This window comes from Chrysoperla carnea, chromosome 1 (genome assembly GCF_905475395.1).
Source record: "Chrysoperla carnea chromosome 1, inChrCarn1.1, whole genome shotgun sequence".
NCBI lineage: Eukaryota > Metazoa > Arthropoda > Insecta > Neuroptera > Chrysopidae > Chrysoperla > Chrysoperla carnea.
In genome coordinates, this window is record NC_058337.1 from 71720564 (window position 1) to 71744223 (window position 23660).

At 29.0% G+C, this 23660-nt stretch overlaps 1 protein-coding gene across 1 annotated transcript in view; it reads left to right on the plus strand.

The window, feature by feature from the left end:
- Positions 1-6052, plus strand: part of LOC123301211 (methionine--tRNA ligase, mitochondrial) — a gene marked incomplete at its 3' end in the record, with an annotated part of 158096 nt that extends 152044 nt beyond the window's left edge. Inside the window, exon 7 of the mRNA XM_044883949.1 lies at positions 5637-6052. Coding sequence (XP_044739884.1) covers positions 5637-6052 — 416 coding nt within the window. The remainder of the gene's footprint in view (positions 1-5636) is intronic.
- Positions 6053-23660: the final 17608 nt, after the last annotated feature.

The following is a 23660-nucleotide window of genomic DNA, read 5'->3' on the forward strand; positions in this document are numbered from 1 at the left end:
ATTATACTGCAATTTTCGCCTCATGATTACATGAGTAGATGTTCAGAGCCTGAGAACAATTTTTTTTTTTTTTTTTTTTTTTTTTTTTTTTTTTTTTTTTTTTTTTTTCAATTTACTCTAATTGTCAATCTGTTTTTATAATTATTAAATAAGTGACTATTTCGATATGTTTTCATTGGAAGAGTTAAGAAGAACTGCTTCCGCAAAGTGATTAAATCGACTTGTTATTGGTATTTCGTAAAATCTGGTAAACTCCTGCGATCTCTCGGATTATCCAGCTGTTTTTCGTATGAGATCTAGATTTCTGCTTTTGATGTGGATGCATGTCGATTACTATTGGCATACAATTTTTCATGTACTCCACACTCTGTTAAATAAGCCTTTATGCAACGACTTAATGTTTGAGATGAACCAGCATTGTGTAACGAATAGATATGAATAGTCTTTTTTTTTCATCGGCTCTTATAAATTTTGTGACAAGGGATCTGAGTAGCGTGCTCGCCACGCAGAGTTCTGGTTTATCCGCGAAGAACGGGATATGTAAAATCGGTTGCAAAGCTCCTGATCTAGAAGTTTTTATGATAGCTGGAATTTTATTCGAACGCTGTCTTCGTATTGTGGGATATTGTCTATTGAGATTAAGGCAAAGGTTTGCATTCTATGTCCTGTTCCTAAAGCCAGCAGGATTATCAATTTTACCGTTAATTGCTGTAAAGATAATTGGGTTAACGGGTACAAATTGGCTGTTTTACTTAGAACTGGTTCTGTGTCCCAGGTTGAATCATATTTTGGCTTTATGGGTCTAAGTTTGAAAATTCCTTTGAAAAAACGCTAAATGTATGGATCATAAACAATATTTTTGTTGATATTATCGAAAAAGCAGATCTTGCAGTGTTCCCATATGTTGCACCATTTTTAAAATTTTTGTGATAAAAATTCCAGAACTGCGTTTGGATCAATATTGAAAGAATCACGTCCGTTTCCTATAGAAAATATCCATCAATTTTTTAATGCGCTATTGCATTGCTTTAATGTTGAGTCCGCTAGGGACGCTGTTAAAATATCTATTACTGGTTCTGGTAGGTTTTTTCTCAAGAACGCTTCCCTGATAACCTGGCGGCCGCCAGGATAAGTGTTTGGGCCATTGGATGATGGTGATGATTGCTAAGCGGAGAAGTTAAAAGATATTTATTAGGTTTGAATATTACAATAACACCTGAAGCCTTGTCGTTGATTATTTTTTGAAGTACTCGTGTTATTAAGGCAAAAAGTTGAAAGGCATAAAAATAATGACTTTCCCAGTTAATTGTAAAAACATCTATAGCAATAGCATCTGGATCACGCTTGAAGGCGCAATATTTTTTACATTTAGATTTTACTCGTGACGCAAATAAATCAATTGAAATATGATTTGTTCTAATTGTTTTATGATTTGTTTACATGAGTAATCTGCCAAACTCCATTCCATGTCTATATTTTTTATGCGAGATTGTTTATCTGCTTCTTTATTGTCTTTTGATGCAGTATAAGAGGCATAAAGCCAAATTTTGCGCTCTTCGCACCACTCCTAAATTTCTTTGGCAAGTAAGTGTAAGTGTAGGTATTGTGATCCACCCATTTTATTTATATATGCTTTTGCTGTTGAATTATCAACTCTGATCAAAATTTCGCAATGGAAGAGATCAGCTGCGAAACATTTTAATGCTAGGAAGGTAGCTCGAAGTTCCAGGTTATTAATATGTAACCCTTTTTCTTCTGATTTCCACCAACCATGAGCTTGCTTGCCATCACAAAATGCTCCCCATCCGGTTAGCGAAGCGTCTGAGAAAATTTCTTTTTTTTTTTTTTTTTTTTTTTTTTTTTTTTTTTTTTTTTTTTTATAAATAGACATTCTAATCTTTCGTGACGTTTTGGGTTTATTTTCCTTCCACCATCTTAATCATCTAAGATATAATTTGGTAGCTTCATACTTTTATCGAAATCTTCTTTGTTATGCGCAAGAGCTTCTGGTTTAGCTTTTTCTAATAGCTTACAATGCAAAATACCGTATTCAACTGTTGGACATGCAGCTATCAATGAACCGATTATTTGAGCAAATAATCTTATTTTACAAGATCATTTCGTCATCAAGGTATTTATTTGGTTTAAGATAAGCTCTCGTTTTTTATCGCTTAGCTCCAAACAGAATTTTTCTGTGTCAACATAGAACCCCAAATCAATCATGTGCTAGGTTTTAAATTACTTTTATCCCAATTGATAATGAACCCAAGAGAAGTTAGTAATTCTGTCATTGCTCTTAATTTCTTTATGCAAGAATTGTCATATAAGGCTACGCAGAGGAAATCATCAAGATATACTACGGATAAAAACCCTTTCTCTCTAAGAATATTAATAACTGGTTTTAACATTTTGGTAAATACAAAGGGCGCGTTGGCAATGCCAAACGCTAAGCACTCAAATTCATAAACCACACCCTGATAAATAAATATTTTCTACATGACTTATGCCCTGAATCAAAAAATAGGCGTCCTTAAGATCAATAGTTCCCATACAAATTCTTGGTGCTATTAACTTACAGACGGTTCTCATGTCTTCCATTTTAAAATGGTCTATAGCAATGTATTGATTGATATTTTTAAGGTTTAGTATAAACTTGTTGAATCCATCAGATTTTGGAACTATAAAGAAGGGTGAAATAAATTGATCCTCAACTGGGACTTTTTTTTTTTTTTTTTTTTTTTTTTTTGATTGCACCTAGATTTAATAACCTTTGAATCTCTAACTTTAATGCAAGAGTTTCAGGTTTTGTCCATTTACGCTCCGGTGATGGTTCCGATAATATGGTTTCGTTATAAAAGGTATTTTATAGCCCTTAACGCATTGCAATATAAAAGGGTCTGATGTTATTGTAGCCCATCTATTGAGGAACGAGCTTAATCTCCCTGCGATTTTTACCTCAGATTCCTCAGTTAGTGTCGACGAATTCTTGTTGGCTTGAATTGTCTTGATTTCGTGATTTTGGACTCAAGGAATACAAGCTTTTCTAGCTACAGTTTGTCCCCGATACAAGTCAATTAAAATTTGTGATGTATCCCACAATTGTAATAGCATTATTTTAAAACCAATTTCCTCTTTATTCTTTTTCAAAAGAGGTTCTATAACAAGACTTAATTCTGATAATACGGAGAAAGCTAAATTTTTAGTGTATGAAAAATATTTGTCCCTTTTTAGGGAGCCATCATTGAGTGAGGCGAATAATTCTGGGTTTAATTTTGGGTATTTTCGGAGAAGAAATTCTTTTATCTCTTTTGTTCGTCCTGTTTTCAACCAAGCTTTCTACCGAGTTGAAATATGCTTGGATAACTTTAATTCTTGCGGTTCTGCTGACGGTGTTTCCCCGATAATTTTTAATATTTCTGGGTCTAATTCGTTATTTGTCGACAATGCCTCTTGATTAGATTCTAGATCTACGATTTCTAATATGTCGTCTGTCTGGCCTTGTACCATCTTTGTGAGAAGAGAAGGAAATAATTTATTTGGTTATGCCTTACCTCTCGTGTAAGTTCAACCATATGTTTTCGGCTATGTCTTATCTCTCGTATAAGCTCAGCCGTGTGTATTTCCGTATTGTGTTATGTCTCGCATAACCTCAACGGTATTGTTTATTTATTGACAGTTTTATACATAATGGCGACATATCAGAATCTGGTGTTACTAATTTAACTTAAATGATTTATTTGGTTATGCCTTACCTCTCGTGTAAGTTCAACCATATGTCTTCGGCTATGTCTTATCTCTCGTATAAGCTCAGCCGTGTGTATTTCCGTATTGTGTTATGTCTCGCATAACCTCAACGGTATTGTTTATTTATTGACAGTTTTATACATAATGGCGACATATCAGAATCAGGGGTTACTAATTTAAATTAAATGATTTTTTTTTTTTTTTTTTTTTTTTTTTTTTTTTTTTTTTTTTTTTTTTTTTTTTTTTTGATTATTTTGTAAATCTATGGTAAAATATTTTGAACGTCTATAGTTATATATTTCATATGTCTATGACTAAATATTTTGTATATCTATGATTAATTATTTAATACGTCTATAATTTCATATTTATTATGTCTATGTGTTATTATTTTAGAAGGAATAACTTATTTTGCTTGGTTCTTGGAAATGCATGACATACGTAAAATAATTTAATAAAATATATTATGATTGAATATATTATATAAATAAACTAAATTTATTATTTTTCGACTGGATCTCAAAATTATTTAATATTGTTTATTTTACGCACCACTTATAACATGCAATATTTTTAATTAAATAATAGATAATTCCGATATGCACTTGCCTTGATCTATTGAACGATTCAGAGGAGTTGTTTCTTCTAAATTTTCTTTATCGGCACTGAAACTATCTTATATTTTTCAATTTGCGTTTCATTCTTCGAAGTCGTTTTTCCCATTTTTCATATTTGCCGTGGTCGGAGTGTTTTCTCTTGTGACCACCCATTTTTATATATAAGTAATATATAAATACACTGTTATACTTAGTTATTTTACTATCCACAGTTAATATAAAAAATTTTTAATTATAAATTTATCACAGTAACATTAAACACGTGAGTTATGTTCGCACGAAAAAATGTTATGAAGATAGTTACAGTAAAAGGCCGCTACCTCTAAGGAAGGCGCCAAGTTCAAAACTTGAACTCTAAAAAACGTGGTTATAAGTAGCAACAAGAGATGTCACTACTCATGTAATCATGAGGCGAAAATTGCAGTATAATGTTATTTGGTTAGTAATACTCAATTGCTTTGATAACTCACTTCTTTAAAGCTCTATTGACTAAAAACACAGATCCATTACACTGTAATGCATAGATAAATGAATATATTATAGTTAATATAACCTATTATTAATATACCTTAGCTAATTATTATATCGTAAGCCCTTAATTAAATGCTTTTATATACAATTTGGCAACCATCTCGTTAGCTATTTATAATATATGAAGTAAAAAGAATTTTTATGGACGTTCTTATGTATAAAACAACGAGGGTATGTACTGTGTGTGATGCGCGCGTAATCATATCATTTGATCTGTAGTTGTATATGTACACATATGTGTACACATGAATACAGTCGGTCAAACTCATCACTTGAAGTTATACACGTACGATGCAGAACGCATCATACACAGTACACATCCACTCTTTGTTTTATACATAAGAACGTGCATAAAAACTCTTCTTCATATATTATAAACAAGTTCATATATAATAAATGGACGAAATGGTTCCCAAACGGTATATACTCGTCATAGGTTCAGTCTCTCTTCCACTCACGCAGAGTATATAAATGCGAGCACTTAAATATTTATTAAAGTAAAAAGGCTTACGATAAAATTATAAGGTAAAACGCTACGGAACTTTGCTAATGGATGTTTGAAGAATATTTATCTTTGGAAACATTGAAATTTTTGGTTTTTCCAATTGTTTTTCAGGATTGAAAGTGACCATTTTCGCTTTTTTCTAACTTTAAATAGTTAACATCTCTGAAACTCCGCCGATTCGTACTGTACTAATTGATGTATATAATGATAATGTTTCTAATTTTTACTTTTTTTTTCAGATATTGTACGTGAACACTACAATTCATATAATTTTTACAAAGGTATCGATCAAATTATAACAACATTACATTTAACAAATTTATTTTTTGAAACATTACGACCATGGGAATTGAAGAAATCAAATAATAAAAAATTATTAAATGGTTGTTTATGTATAACATTGGAAACTTTACGTGTATGCGCTATATTATTACAACCAATAATACCACAATTAACAAATCAATTGTTAACAAAAATTAATGTATCAAATACAAAACGAGATTGGAATTCTTTAAAACCATTGATGTGGCAACACTATAAAAAGCAATTGATGTATGCAAATGACGAAACAAATAGAATGCAGCAACAACCAATACCAGTACCAGTATCGTTGACAAATGATAGTGTTTTACTGTTCAAACGTATTCAAATGCAAAATAAAAAAACTAACATTGTTAATAAATAAATTTGTATTTGTTGAAAATAATTTTATTTTATTTGTTATATTCCTCATATCCACTTTTCTGTATTCCTGTCGGTTTATTTTATTAGGGTATCGTATATGGTTGTAGGTTGAGTAATGGTCCAAGCAAATTTTGTACATGTAAAAAGTGATATACAAAGGCCCGTCCGCAAAAATTATCCAAAGGAGGGTTCAAACTTTTGTTCGCCATGTCATTCAGTCAATAAAAACAAGAAATTCTTTTTTCGATAAAGAGAACATTTAATTAGGTCAAAACGTGATATTCAGGCACTATTTTTCAATAAGTTAATTCTGCGAGCTACATAAAAAACTAAACCGATCTAAGGTATGTTTTGAGATGACGCAAGGTTAAAAAGGAGCGTTCATTCACCGCTGTTGCCACAGGAAAAACTGACAAACGCGAAGCATTTGGTAGACATTCGGAGTTTCATCCAGAACCACCAGCCTAGGACGAAGCAAACTTCATATGCCTGGTACTTGTCTGTTGATGTTAAATAAGTACCCGGGGGTAACCACGCTGCTGAATGAATGGTACAGTGATTAAGTTAAAATACTTAAAAAACAGAATTACTGAAGTATGAACTTTAAACTCGGCTGTCTATTAGTTGAAAAATAATAAATTTTCTTAAATATATAGCTAATAATAATTTCAAATTCTTTGCTTGTGCTTCGAAGTTATTTGCTTTGATTCTTCTGCACTATAAATTGTCTCTGTATTTCTCCATAATTTTTTGTTTCTTTGTTTACTCATAGTTAGTAATTTTATTTAATAAGGATAAAGAAAGACTTGATTTTTATCAGGATAGAAAAACAAATAACAAAACACCATATTTGTCAAGACTAATTTGCAATATCTGTTTTTTATTTATGTTTTTATGTTTGTTGAATTGAAACAAAAAGATTTTCTTATACATTTTCTTACATTTTTTGTTGTTCGTCCATTATAATAAAAAGTAAAAACTAAGTGACTTGGAAGAACTTTATATTTGAACCTAAGGTTAAGATAATGCCTTTGTTAAGAAAGAATAATTAGATTCGATATAGAATTATAGTATGATCACAAGATCTTAACTTTTGTTAAAAATTGGTGTCACTCATTTTGGAATCGAAATTCACCACAATTTTTCTAATTAAAATTATTAGATTCGTAATCAGACAAGTCACATTAAATTAGACTGCATACAATTGAGGAATTAAAATTAGTACCTGACCAAAATCACATTGTAGCCGCAACCAAATCGAAAGTACGGATTTTGCTCTCGGCCTAAGCTAAAACTTATAAAAATTTATTTTTTCAAAATTGTATACACATATAAACAGTCATTAAGGCGCTTGACGTGAATCCGAGACATCCGAGTTCGGTTTCTGTTATATGATTTTTTTTCAATTCCTTTTACTCGACAAGTTATCTTCATCTTTATTGCCTACGCCATTGTATCATAAACATTGATAATAATCAAAAACAAACAAGAGTAGGTAAAGAAACAAAAATAGTAAATAATTAAGTTAATGTTGACTAACAAACAAAAAATTAAATTGGAAAAAGTTGCACATTATGACGGAGCTTGGCATTGGAGTCCAAGAGATCTTGTTTTGATCCGGTTCGAGAACCTGGCATATTTATTTTTTTTTCAATTGTCTTTAATTACCACTGTTTTCCAAAGATTTAATATTTAGGGGTCACCAGAGACAATTTTTGTAAATATTCGAAAAGTTTCTTTTTTATCATTAATATGCCCAAAGTATTTTATTCAATTCAGTATTTTTGTGTCTCATTGTAAAATTGAATTTGACAGGAGTAGTGATAATTCTATGAAAATATAGTTATGTAAAAGCAGAAATATTTAAGAGTAGGTACATAATCATCTTAAGTACAATTCTTACAAAGTAGAAAAATGCTGGAATAGAAATATTCGAAGGCAAAACTAATTAAAAATAGTTCTGTTTGTTTAAGTTGGAAAATTGGGCAGTAGAAATATTTTGGAGTAGTACATCAAAAAGTAGTGTCTTTTTCTATCATATTATACATAAATATTTCCACTAAGCGGCGTTAAATTCTGTTCTGTATACAACGAATATTTTCAAACCAGAATCTTTCAATAAATGCAGAATAAATTGCATAGAAAATGCACTTACCTCTTTTTATTATGTCTATGTTAATGGTAATTTACTTACCTGCATGTTTTGATCTTTGATGGTTTTCTGCTTTTTATCTATTATAAGTAGTTTCTTACTCTGTAGTTAATTCTGTTATTCTTTTTTACAGTTACTGCATCAAATAAATATTTTTTGAAAGATCGCCGATTATAGGCTAGCAAAAGGACTTCTAGATCACTTGATCTTATAAAATTTAACTACCTATTTTATTAACTACCTATTGCAAAAGTTTATTCTGTAAGTCTACATTAAATTTAATTTTTGTTAGTTTTTGAATTTGTTTTATAAATGATATATAATACAATATTGTATTGTGTCATCCAGAAGATAGACAGCACTTAATAACTGCTTCCTTTTGCGACTTCAAAACGGTATGTGTACTAATTTCTAATATTTTTTTGCATAACAGATTTTACCGGATGCTAACATAACTTTATTCACTTCTGGTGTTAAGGTTATATTAAAAAAGCTGCATTAACACTCGCGCAACTGTGTTCAACTGTATTGCAGTGTATTAAAAAAATGCCAGAAACGTAATTAATTTGGAAGATTTCCATCCTTTTGTTAAGGCTCATTAACTCTTCGAAAGGTTTTGCCATCTCTTCTTGACAGTTTTGATACAGAAAAACCATAAAATATATAGGAAGTTAACTACAAATAAAGTTGCGTTTACTTTTAGATAAATAGAAACTATTTAGTCGTTTTGGTGTGATTGCAAGATTAAAAGATTATTGAGTGTTCCTTCTTTCCAATGACACGGTATTATACGTATTATATAAAAACTGTTGGTTAAACAACATCAGCATTAATAAAAACAAACTAATTCATATTTAATTAAACAGCAATTTCTTCTTTAAGTTCAATTTTCTTCTTTCTTCTTTGACTAACATCGGATAAACTTTTTTCTACTGATAATATTGAAATTTATTCAGGGAGAAGTTTTTGGTTGAATATTTTTTTTTTATAAATATTATTTTTAATTGCAAAATTCTTTTGTTAACTTTCCCAAAGAGTACGAGGGTGAAAAAAAAACAAACAATTATTTTTAATTTAAGATTAATTTCATTAAATTGATTATTTTTATTATTTTTATTATTTAATACATTTTTTTCATCTTATATATAATAATATTTACATTTTCTTTTATATATCTCTTTAAAGTTTAAGTTATACATTCATTTTTATTTTTTCTACAATTATTATCTATTTTTGTTTATCTTCTACATCTTCTTAACAGTTAAATTTGTTTACAATATTTTTGGATTGTAACTTTTAGTTTTTTTTTTTGCATTTTTTGAAAGTTGATATAATTTATAATTTTTGTTTTTAATCTTTCTTAGTTTGTACAAAATTGATTGTTTTTTCAGTTTAAAATAAAGGTATAAATTAATGTTTCGTTACAATAATGTTTCATTAATCGAGTCAAGTTGTTAAAAAATCATAAAAATATATTTCTTCTCCGTTCATATGTTGTGATTTTCTTCAAATTGATACAAGGTACTTTAAAACGAAATACATGAATATTTGTCCCTTTTTTGAAGGCTTTTATACACAAGAAAAAAGTAAAACTTTAATTCTTTTAATCATTTTTTTTTGTTGAGGAACTACTAACGCTTACATTTAAATATATGGCAATATGTTTGTATCCAAACCTCCAACTCAAGACCTAAGACCAAATAATTGCAACTCCCTTTAAATCTTTTCTGATTATGGTTGCCAAAAATCCTTTCGGGCGTCTCCTTCTGATTCATAATAAAGTACTTAATATCAATTTGAAGCAGATCCGAGATTTTCGGAACAGCCTATGTTAATATTTTAAGTGTTTATAAGATTGTAGACAAAATTTGAGGAGTGCTTCCTTAAGTGATTTTATGATAATTGATTTCTTTATTGAGCTTTAAGAATCTCCCTTGAATAAAATTAACAAATATTTTATAATTTATATCGATAATAAACCGGATCATCTTAGTCAAAAAAAGTGGTCAACCTCGGAATCTTACGGAATAAGCTGAATTTTTGTACAAACCTTTATTTTGATTGTGCAAATGTTGACTCAAAAGTCACAAAGGGTCACGGGTGCACGTACTTAGATATTCAAGGTCAAAGGTCGCGAAAATCAGTTTTTTTTAGAATACCTCGTTTCTTTTTCTTTCAATTGTATTTACAGTTATCATAAAACTTGTAGAGGATAAAGTTTTCTACAAATTTTGTCTGAAAATTTTTGTGTGCATTGAACCATTTTTGACATAGAGGGTGCAGAAGTGGAGCGCTCACCTTAACGTACTTCAGTGCTGGGTCGATTTGTAAATATAAGGTATTAAATAATTATTCATTAAATACTAAAGAAGTAATTATTTAATACCCGATATTTATAACGCACCATCTTCTGCGCCCTCTATTTCAAAAACCGTTCAACGTACAAACAAAATTTGTAGTAAATTTTATCCTCTACAAATTTTATAATAAATGTTATTAATACGATCGAATGGAAAAAAACGAGATATTTACAAAAAAAACTGATTTTCACGACCTTTGATCTTGAATATTTAAGGACGCGCCCGCCATAAAATTTTATGCATAAATTCAACTTATCCCGTTAGATTTCGAGGTGAAACCCTAAGATGCTTGGAGTAAATCTTTTATTTTTATTTAAACTTAAGATTTTTATTTAACTCATTAAAGAATCAAATATTTACTAAATCACCCAAATCCTTAAATTTTAGGTTTTTTTTGTTTGTAAGTCAACTTTTCATATAACTTCGGCTCTTTTTTTAATAGTAGCAACGATTTTTTTAAACAAATTAACCTAAATTTTCAAAAAATATAAAACTAAAATTTCTAAAAATAAAGATATACGTACATATATGAGATTCTTTTTATTGTACTAAATTTTTTTACAACTTTTAAAAATATTCACAAAATTTTATTGTTTCTTTTAAAGCCTTAGCTAAGAATGATTTATGAAAAATTCAAAGAACGAAAACCCTCAATGAATAGAAGAAAATCTCCGAAAGCTCGATGTATCTATTTTTAGAGAGACGAAATAGGTAGAGAGGCAATGAGCATTTTTGTCCTTTAACGTTAACATTCATTCTAAATTTTATGTATTACCAAATTTTACCTATCTTTTACTGCTTGTATCATCCAATAAAATAAATGAATTGAATGTTGAATAACAACTTTTTTTTTATAAAAAAAACCCCCCATATGTTTGTTTGGTAAGCGATATACGATATGTGCTTTTATTTTGCTAGAGGGGTATACTTGTTCTCTGATATTAAACTATATATCGAATAAAAAATACTAAACGATTTCTTTTATTTAACCCTGTTTTATTTTCTTCACTTATCCCTGTTTATCCATACAATTCTAAATCTATTTGAAATTAAATTAATATTACGCAATCCTGACTGTTTAATGTTACATTTTTGAAATTTTTCTATATGAGTTCGAATTTGGTTTGAAGTTTTCATCATTTTCTTCTTGTGGAAAACTCAATTGTAGAATGCACTAGTCTTATAAATAATCAGAAAAATATATAAGAATAAAACTTTCTACAAGTAAATGTTGTAACAATAAATTCATTCTTAATAATTTATATATTCTTATGTATTTATAAAAAAATACATTCTGTTCTTATTTACGAACTGCATATCTTATTATGCTAATTTTTTGTTTATTGGCTGGGTACTATTCTATTGAAAATATAGGTAAACATTGCTAAAGCGAATGAGAAATATTGGTGCTACCTTCAAAATTTTTAGTTTTTCTCAAATATCTTGAAAATCATAAAATTAATGACGAATATTCCCATATAAAGCTAAATAATTTTTTAGTCAATTTTTTTCTGTTTACATCATTTAATGTAATATACAATACTATGATATATTTCCTATAAAAACTTCGATTTCGAAAGTGTTGTGAGGAGTTTAAATGCAGTTAGGTGTATATAATTAAACAAAACTATTTGATATGTTTAAATAATCTTACTTTGTTAAAAATTCTTTCCGACCCTTTTGAAATTGATTTTTTTTCAATTACTTTTTGTACATTGACGCATTTTCTTGAACGGGGAGTATACATTAACACAGTTTGCTTGTTTTTGAAAAACTAGGTGAAATATACTTGCTAAAACGTAGGTGTAAGCAAGTAAAATAAGTCGAATTACTAAAAAGAAATATCATACGAAAAAAAATGATTATTTTATATGATTCTAACCAATAGGGAATATTCATGAATTTTTTTTCTATTTGCTTTAATAAAAGCTCATCCATGTAACAAACAGTTGAGAAAAATTATTTTTCAAATAACTGAGGTAAAGAACAACCAAGGTAAAAGCCATCAAAGATTTGTTTGTGTCTTTTTCTAGCAAAATAGAATTTAACATGACGTTGTTATGGCAAACATAGTATATGACGTCATATACTACGTCTGATCTCTCTGTTTAATATCTGTCTAATTAGTAGTTTCAAATGCTTAGTATAATCTATATTTCTTGATCGATTTTAATTTTATTTTCTCTTTTTCTCATTTTTTTTATGGTATTTTCGTATTTTGTTTACAAATGTGAAAAAAAAAATTGTCGCAATTTTCTTTTGAAATGCGAAAATTCTCTAACAAACTCTTGGATTACTTAGGTAACTATTTCTTAATGGAATCTTTAATTTATATATACTAACATATCTAGAATTAAAAAAAAAATCAAAAAATCATTCTGTGTGATTGATTTTATGACATGATTTTTTATATGTTATAAGCACTGAAGTATGTAAACAAATAGTACATTACACATCTAGGGAGCAAAAGTAAAGAATGTCGTCTTCGCCTCGGGCGACAATGAACAAGAGATCTGAGACATTCTTTACTTGCTTCCGTGGTGTGTATACTATTTTTTCCCCGACAGAGTTAGAAAGGGGCTACTTCGTTTTGCAAAGCGGGCAGAAAGTTGACACTTTCTGCATGGAGGTAAGAAAAATAAATTAAAAATATTAAGGATTGTTTTTTGCCTAGTATGTAACAGAGCTCGTCCATTTCGCTCAGATTGAACTCTGGAACAATGTTTATGAATGTTTGGGATAGCCGTAGTGCAGAGTTTGATACTACTTCTAGGTTGTACAAAACCCTTAGTTCCTTCAAAAAGGTTATTATTGTTTGCTGATTTTTTTGAAATCAAAATATAAAGTAAATAAAGGTAACTGTGGTAATATAAATAAACGGTCCGAAACATCGACCAAGACTTTATTATATTATAAAATTATTCTTGTAATATTTTGATTGAAAGCAGCCAATTGTAAGAATTATTTAAAAACAAGGAAAATCTTTAGTTTAATAACTTCACTAATTTGGCTTAATTAAGTTTTATTTCTTTATTTGATTTTCTGCTGTCCCCTCAACCTCTCCCTAGAAAATCCCATTTTCCTGTATTTTGAAATGTTTTCCCTAGGGTGTGGCCTTCTCGAATTTTCCCGGATATGTGGCTTATACCAATCCTAGGAACACCTTATGGTTTAGCCTTGTGCCTAGTTTAATTGAAATCGTTGGAACCATTTTTGAGAAAAGTCAAAAAGAAAGTTTCCCCAAGGATGTGGGCCTTCTCGAATTTTCCTGGATATGTAGCCTATACCAATCCTAGGAACACCTTAAGGTCTAGCCTTGTGCCCAGTTTAATCGAAATCGTTTGAGCCGTCTTTGAGAAAACCCAAAAAAAATTTTTTCCCAAGAGTGTGGGCCTTCTCGAATTTTCCCGGATATGTGACTTATACCAATCCTAGGAACACCTTAAAGTCTAGCCTTGTGCCCAGTTTAATCGAAATCGTTAGAGGCATTTTTGAGAAAACTCCAAAAATCCTGTTTTGGCCTAGAGGGAAGTACCCTTAAAAAAAGGCCTAAGGAAAAAATGAAAAAATCGTCTGGAATTATGACCAAACTGAACCTATGTACCGAGTTTGAGAGAAATCGGTTGAAAATAGAAGGCTCCAGCTTGGTAACAGGCATACCGACATATTAAAAACCACTTTTTTGGAATCAGGGACCCTCAAAACGTGTATTTTCGTTAAAACCCTGATATCGATTTTTTTTTCGATCACAATACTTTATTTTATTTATAATATAACAAAGTAAAAAATAAGCAAATAGATTGGAATTACTCTTCGACTATATTTATCCCGCTTTTTTATATTAGATGGATACTTAATTGGAGATATACAACTAAAGAAATCCATCTGCTTCCACTACAAAAGTAATATATTATTAATTATTATTCCTTAGTTTACTTTTATAAATAAGTAAGGATATTTAATGGATTAATTTGTAGTCAGATACTAGTTGCAACAGTAACACATAAATTAAATTGATTCACCAGTATAACTAGAAGCATCATCGTAAAGTTAGTTATCTCCAATAAACCCTACGTCAGGTTAAACTGTAATTAATACTTTATAAACTCATATAATAATAATAATATTCTGCCGGTGGACTTTGAGACTTCATATTATAAACCATTTGGTTCATAAAAAGTTTTAACTTTCATATTAGAAAATTACTATGACAGAAAATTCTTAATTAGGCGATGACTTATTTTCAAGACAGTGAAGATCCGATAGATTAAGTTATTTTGAATTTCTTTTTTGTTTTTACACCGAACTAAAAAACATCCGATACAACTGCAAATGAAAACGGTAAATGCCTGCCTATCTAGTGGTGAATGGCTTGAGCGAGTTCGTTTTAAAATTATTCTATGTTTTGAGAGCCTTTTATTCTTCTCAACAATCATTTTTCCAATAGAAAGTATCGTTATCAAATTTTTTGAAACGACTAAATCATGATAGTCTATATTAGTAACAACTTTGTTCTCCTTGTTTTGTCGTTTTAGCAATTTTTGCTTATAATAAATCTTAAAAAATTAAAAAAAAAAAAAAAAAAACTAAAATCACAAATCACTAAACACGATGTCCAAAGAACATACCAAAAAGGCAGATTATCATCTTTTGGCCACCATTTGTACTAGATTTCGAAAACTAAGTTAAAGTATTTCTTAAGCCCTTTTTTTCGGTTTTTTTTTTTTACAAAAATTTTTCATAAGCTTCATTGATTGAAGCTACCTACAAATTTTCATCACTCTATCTTATCTCTATCTTCATATTTTTGGAGAAAATGGACACCAAATTTTTGTCCTATTTTTCCCCCTAACGCGGCAATGATTTTTACGAAAATTGTTTCAAACAAAAGTTTTATTTTTATAAAAAACATCTATAACACTTTAATTAACATAAGCCAAACTCAAAATTTTAACAATTCCGAAAATAAGTAAAGTTTTCAAGCATCATATTTCAGAAAATATTAGACTTACGAAGCTGTGGGTTAGATTCAATTGTTTCAAAGTTAATATACTTTCAAAGTAATGGTAGTAATGTCAAAATCTCATAGTTTTTGAATTAAACTGAAAAACTGAAAAAGGTCAAAAAATTTTGCAGTTGATCACGGATTACGCAAAATAACACCAAAAAAGCAGCTTTACATTACTTTTTGCGACTTTATTGTAAAATTTGGCTGATGTATTACTTCTAAACAAAGAAATTTTACCTGCATCTTATTTTCCAAGATGTCTAGAACTGGTATAATCACACTAATTAATAGGTATATCTGAAATTTTAAGAACCATATTGGATATTATTATAATACGTAATCATTATAATTTTTTACCTACAGTTTGTCAAGAGTATTTTAATAGATATTGTATTTTTATACCTTTTATATTATGTAATATATATCAAAGTATACTAAGTTTAGTCCATGTTTGTAACGCTTAAAAATATTGATGCAACCAACAAGATTTTGGTGTAGGTGTTTATAAAATCAACTAATTAGTTCATTTCCGGTTGTTCGTCTGTCTGTCTGTATGTCCGTAAGCACGATAACTCAAAAACGAAAACAGATATCGAGCTGAAATTTTAAAAGCGTGTTCTGGATTAAAAAAGAGAAGTTGATTCCGTAAATGAGCAACATAGGTCAGTTGAGTCTTAACCGTTAGAGCAAAAGTTTAAGTATAAAAAATGTTCCTTATAGAAAATAAACAAATTTTGTTATTCAAAAACGAAAAATATTCTAGAAAATACTTTCAAAAGTTTTATAGCTAACTTTTAAGCAAGTCGTTTAAATCTTTACAAATTTTTGGTACAGTGGTGATTCTTAAATTATTAAAAAAAAAATCCCTCCAAAGTTTATGTATCAATGTATTAGTATCAAGCTTGTTGTATAAATCCATGATTATAATTTAAAAAACAAGTCAGTAAATAAAGTGAACAAAATCAAATATTCAAAATAAATCAAATTCTAATAGACTAGTTTTTTGAAATAAAACAGGAAAATTAAATTATATTCAATTAAACAGTGGAAATTTTGTTGAGATGTAGACGAACATCGAACCAATAATAAAAAGTAAATTACTTGTATAAACAAACATAAAAATTCATTCATTGAAACATTCGGTCGACGACGACCTCGGTGATTTTCAATCAATCACAGCAAATTGAACAAAAAACAAATTCAATTCAGTGTCGGTATTTAATATAACGGTTCATTAATATTGTTTATCGAAATAATATAACATATTTAAATTATTGATGATTACGAATAAAACATAAATTATGAATAATATTCAATTGAAATATTTCTTAAATATTCATTTTAATAATTAAATTTATTCTTAAAAAAATTATTCTCAAGGGTAATGAGTCAGTAAATCATATCACCTTTTGTAGTACAAGAAACGGTATAAGGTCGATCTTCACCCATTTGTTAATCAGATGAGATAGAGTCTATATAAAATTTTATTCATTTTTAACACTCCTATTTTGTCATGAACGGTTTTTTTCAGGAAGTATTTTTGTAATTAAATTAACTTACCTTTGATACCACCAATTTCGATTGCTTGATAGATCGGTGTAAATCTGTTCATACCATACGAACAGGTAAGTCAATATAGGTAACTACACCGATCTGTTAACTAATCGAAATTTGTATTAGAAGAAAAACAATTCAATTACGGAAATAATGGTATATGCTTGCCTGCAAAAATCCGTTAATGGAAACAATTGATAAAAATTAATTTAATTAATAATAGCCATAGAAAAACTATGAAAGTGTTTAAAAATCAAAAAATTTCAAAACAATATGTCTCATCTGGTTATCAGATGCACGGGTGAAGATCGACTTTATACCGACTGACTATTAGACCGTTGATGTCTCAATTATATTAAGAAAAGTTCCCTCAATATGAAAAAATATTTTGGTTCAAATTTCAAGTATTTAAATTTTTCTCTACCAATCATATTTTTTAGAATTTAGTTAATTCCAGCCAATTAAGAGAAGACTCTCAAAAAAAAAAAGAATGTTGTGCAAATATTGAGGAGAATATCTTGCAAAAAGGATATTGCAAAAAAAAAAAGATAATCAGAGAAAATTATGGATAAATTTTGTATCAAGGAAAATTTGCATTTGGGAAATTTATCTTTAACTTGGCGGGTGGACAAAACAAAATTTTGGGTGGAGAAACCGTTGTGAATTCAAATTAATAATTTCCTCGAAATTTAAAATAAGAGAGTTCAAAAATTTTGGCATAGCAGCAGCGGACTAACCGTTGTCTAGCGAATAGCATTTGCATTAAGTGGGCAATTAGAAGTAGGTTAAGTTTGAAGATTTTAATACATTGTAAGTTGGTTACAAGTGAAGTTAATATAAGCATGTTAAAAACTAATGAGTCCAGCTAAAAGCCGAAAATATTTCAAATCGAATTTTGGTATGTCTCTCAAGCTAAGTATTTGTCAGCAATAATAATTCTTATGTCAGAACCGCCACTGCCAATACATTTCCTTTCATATACACTCATTTTCATTCGTTTATACCTCTCTATAGATATTAGTACAAGTATACTACAGTAGAGTACGCTTTCAACAAATTTAAATAAATGTTTTTGTAATTATTATTATAAATATGTATAACATACCTACAACATATTTACCTGTGTAGGTATTTTATTTACGTGATTATAGATGAGCATATTCACTTACTCTCTCCCTCAATGCCTTACTGACTCACTGACTGACAAAGCAAGGAGTTTGTTTTAAATATAGAAAAAAAAAATCATTTTCTAAAAGAGAGTAAAAAAGAAAATGAGTATTCATAAGAGGATTACGCATCAGTTAACTGTGAACAACATTAAATTAAATATCGTTTGAATATGCAAAGTAGGATATACACAAAACTACCTTGTTTAAGTGAAAACCACTTTAAATACATCATGTACCTACATATTCATTTAATAACTGTACAGTATACACAGTGTATTATACTAACCGGTATTAAACATACGACAGCGGATAAAAATTGATCTGCATAACCCTGATAACCCGACCATCTAAGTTAAAATAAGTGATAAACCTCGGAATCTAACGGAATAAGCTGAATTTTTGTACAAACCTTTATTTTGATAGTATAAATGTTGTATCCAATTAAGTTACATATGGTCAAGCGTGCGTGACCTTAAATATTCAAAGTCAAAGGTCTCGAAAATCAGTTTTTTTTGTGAATAACTGGTTTCTCTTACATTCAATCGTAATAAAACTTATAAAATTTGTAGAGAGTAAAATTTTCTACAAATTTTGCCTGAAACTTTTTTTTGTACGTTGAATCGTTTTTGAAATAGAGGACGGAGAATATGGTACGCTTACCTATGCGTACTTCAGTGCTGGATCACTATTTATTAATATAAGGTATAAAATAATTATTTAAGTAGTATTTAATGAACAATTAAGGAAAAACCGCATAATAGACTGGGATTCATAATTGAGTCTGTCAATTATACTGTTTTTTCAATTAATTATCGATTAAATACTACTTAAACAATTATTTAATACCATATAATTATAAATATTGTCCCTGCACTAAGCTACGTATAGCTCAGCGCTCCATCTTCTGCGCCCTCTATTTCAAAAACGATTCTACGTACAAAAAAAAGTTTTGGACAAAATTTGTAGAAAATTTTATCTTCTACAACTATTATAATTAAAGTTAATACGACTGAAGGCAAAACAAACGAGATATTCACAAAAAACTAATTTTCGAGACCTTTGACTTTGAATATCTAAGGACGCGAACGCGTGCTCATAAGTGACTTTTGAGGTTGATAAAGGTTTGTACAAAAATTCAGCTTATTCCGTTAGATTCCGAGGTGAAACCCTAAGATGATTGGATTATGAGTTTAAACACATTTATAAGGTTGGGAATGCAAATGCCGACATAGGCATTCAATAATTCAAAGTGTAGAATTTAACATTATTTGATTAATTTCCTTAAATAAGTTCTTATTACACTAAAGTAATGAAAAACCACAAGAGACTACTAGGAGGAATTTAAAACCTCATAAGTTTAGTTTAGTGCCACTATTTTGAAGATGATTTCAACACATTTATGAAGGCAGGCAAATTATAGAGGCGAAAACTTTCACTTAATTCAATTGTAACAAGGATGCCATCTGAATATTCTAATATTCAGATGGCTAACTATATTGACTTTTTTTCGACAATCAGAACGTAGTAATAGTTCGAAGTATCTGAGACAAAATTCCTCACAATCGCGTAACGTTGAACTCTCTTAAAGTTTTACACTGTTTCAACTAAAATTAATTCTATAGCAAATATAAGTATTATATATAAAATTAATTAAAATACCGTGAGTCAGCCGGCCACAGACTTTAAGACCCAAATCAAGTAATCACGGAAAACTATTTTTTGAGGTTGATTACCGAAATCAACTTCAAAAATTGGGTACCACAAATGACAAGTACTATGTTTTAAATTAATAACGTAATTTTAGTGTAATGGTATGAATTTTTTGGACTATGAAATTAAAAGCTCTCGAAGAGTTTTGGAAATCGAAAAAATAATTTCCGAAAAGCTGAAAATACTTCAAATTGAAGGTTTAAAGGAAGCTTTTATGTACCGGTCCAGTGAAAAAACTACAAAATAAAAAAATTGATTGTTTTGATTTAAATTATGTGAATATGTTATCGCATTTCGAGTGAGCGTGTTTTATTACAAGCTTTTATTTGGTTTCACCGTTGCCCCGTTGTCTGTCTGTAATCAAATCTTGCAAGTCAAATTTGATCCACTACCCGGTTTTCGATTGAGCTGAAATTTACATTTAGTTTGGATGACAAGGCATGGTGAGGTTGTGGCGTCCTGATTTTCCCATCGCTTCCACCATATTTGATATGTATACATTTTTTAATGTATTAAATTAAAAATACTTTTAAAGGGACAAACTCTTATTGTACTTAAAGTAGAAAATAATGTTATCTATGAGTCACTCATACCCGACCATTTGAAAGCTTGAGGCGCTTTATATCAAGAATGAATCGAAAAATAATTAGGCATGTGGAGTAGATGAGCGCCTCAAGCTTTTACTGTGACTCATAGATAAAATTATTTTCTACTTTTTAGTACAATAAAAGCTTGCCCCTAAAAAGTATTTTTTATAAACATTTATTTTGAATGACTGCAACGGTTATTAATGAATTCTTGAATGAGTTGATTGAGCAAGTTTTTCTTTGATTCACTGTCTTGACCATTCGGTATACAAATATCGGTTAAATTTATCTAAGTACTTAAGTACTTGTGTACTTAATACGTACTGATGTTGGTACTGTTCTGACAGTATGTTATGGTACTAGTGAATATAAAGGTTAAAAACCACACTAACTAACCCCAACATCGTATCAGTGCCTACATAACATAAATGGTATCTTGTATATAGTATACCTACACAAATACGTATACAATATATTATGTAGTTATATTCTTTGAAAATAATATTAAAGGTAATATAATAATTTCTTTACGATAGATTTGCTTTTTTTTGTTTAACATTTTATTTCCAAACCAACGTTGTTTTTTTATTCTTCAAGTTTTGCAAATATTCGAAAAACTAGCCCTTAACCGTTCTCATTATTTATTTAATTTCAATATCGATTTTGCAGATGCTTTTTAATTAAATGAATACTAGACGTCAAAATCAACTTGCATCACATTTGAAAACTTTTGTAAGCATTTGAGAGCTTTGTCCCTATTTCTTAAAAAAAAAAATTTCTGTTATATTTTTGAAAAGTGTGAACTTTTCCCTGCAGAAAATCAAATTACAGCCAATACGATTGTTTTATAGTTATTACTTCTCGCCAAAGTTACAGTGTATCAAACTTTAAGGAAAATTGAAGCTTTTAATGAAGAAGAAATTTGAAAAATATTTTTTCAAAAGCACAAGGAATTATGGTTAAAAGCACCATAATGCTAAAAATACATCAAAAGCCATTAGGTGCTTGTAAGCTTAGTCTAATGGCTTTGGGAAAACCGAAACAATTTGGGAAAAGAAGAGTCTCAGCTAAGTTTATAAAGAACTTCAGATTTTTTCAGATGCAGAACTAAGTATTTAAGGAAACTTGGGACTAAGTCAACGATAAAAAAACAACTATGACTAACAAAACTATGAATCAAGCTCATATATTTCCAAAATTACTTTTTTTTAAATGCATAGAACTAAGCCCATAAAATCTTATCTTGCATGAGCAGAAATTTTCTTCAATTTTCTTTTTAACTTTTATACACTATAATTTTACCAAAATTTGTGAACATATTGCCATATTTTGATCATCCGGAAAATATAACATTTTTTAAAAGTTAAAATGATAATTATGAAAATAATTCATTGAACCCCGTGAAAAAAGGAAGAGAGAAATTCAAATTGTTCTAAATCCTAGTTTAGTAGAGATTTCAAGTTCTCAATTTGTACACGCATTCATCTCAATATGTATATCAAGTTTGAAAAACCAATTTTTCGCTATTTTACGATTACTCTATTTTATTATAAAATTTTTTACCATGCCTGGATCGAAAAAACATTTTTAATTGATCAAAATTGGGCGTCAAGTTTTCAACAACAACAAATTTTATATATGCGTAAATGGTGGCTATGTACGATTGACTCCTTAAATGGTATCCACATCAAATTTTTTAGGCTAAGAATAATATTTCTCTGCAACAAAATAAGATCTATTACGATTTTTTGCAAAATTTTGAAAAATTTGTATTGTGGAAAAGTGAAGTATCTATGTGTAGGTAATATTAATTTAATTTTAATTTAACTATTTTGCATTCATATTTTTGCAGATTTATCACTATATCTAAATCTCAAAAACTGCTTGAAATGTTTTTTTGGAAGGTACTGGAATGTTCCATTTGGAAATCAAATTTTGTAATAGTAGTTTTTGATATTTGGAAAGCTACTTTATCCCCCCTCCTCTTCATAATCAAGCAGTAATTGTACGTGACCCATAGTGCATACATAGTATCTGTGCACATTTTATTATAAATGTCCATTTTTAAATTTTCACCAAATTTTATAACTTATAAAAATAAATGTAGTAAAAATTTACATAAAATTAATTATAAAGTCGTAAGAAAAAAATATAACATTAATCTATGATAACAATTATTAAAATTAATTTTCAATAAACATATTTACAATTAACAAAACAAGGATAAAATTATAACGTAAGTAAAATAAATTTAAAAAAAAATTTGAAACATTGTCTACTTAAATAATTTTTCATATTTATTTGCACACATTTTTTTCATTCTTTTAATTGCTAATAAAAAAAAAATTTTTATTAAATAACTTCTTTGAGTTGAAACCCGTGAATCAGTTTTCTAATTGAATGTCCAGGAATATATGCTATAGGAAAAGTTGATTCTCCAATAAAAGTTGACTCTTCCTAAGTAAAGTCTAATATTACTGGAATTGATTAAAACCGAAAATAGTTAAAATTTGATAAACATTTACTAGTCATAGTTAGCTATAGCTGGGTAAAGTATACTCTCTGTATCTTGAGATAGTAAAAATTGGCTTTTTACAAAGAAATGGTAATAAAATACAAATAAGATATGCAAAACGTTTTTTATACAGTCTTAAATGGAATAGTTTAAAAAACCTATAAAATTACTGTACTTAATTCTAATATGTAGACATAGTAGACATAGAAAAGTTTAAAAAATAATAATTAAAATTATTATAGAATAGAAAAAAGGATGACAGGACGGACACATCGTGTGTTTAACTTCAGTCTCAGGTTAATATAATTTGGAGTAAATGATTAACGTGAAGGCAAGTTTTTTTGAGCTTTTCTCATATTTCCTGAGGATCAGTGAATGATCGTAATCACTAGGTTTTACACCCCATGAAAGGCAAGGTAAATCCGTGGTTCAGTGAATTAACGCAATCACACGGAAAAGTTATTCTAAAAAAAAAATTACGTAATATTCTGCTTACGCTAATTATCAACTACAAATTATCTTTA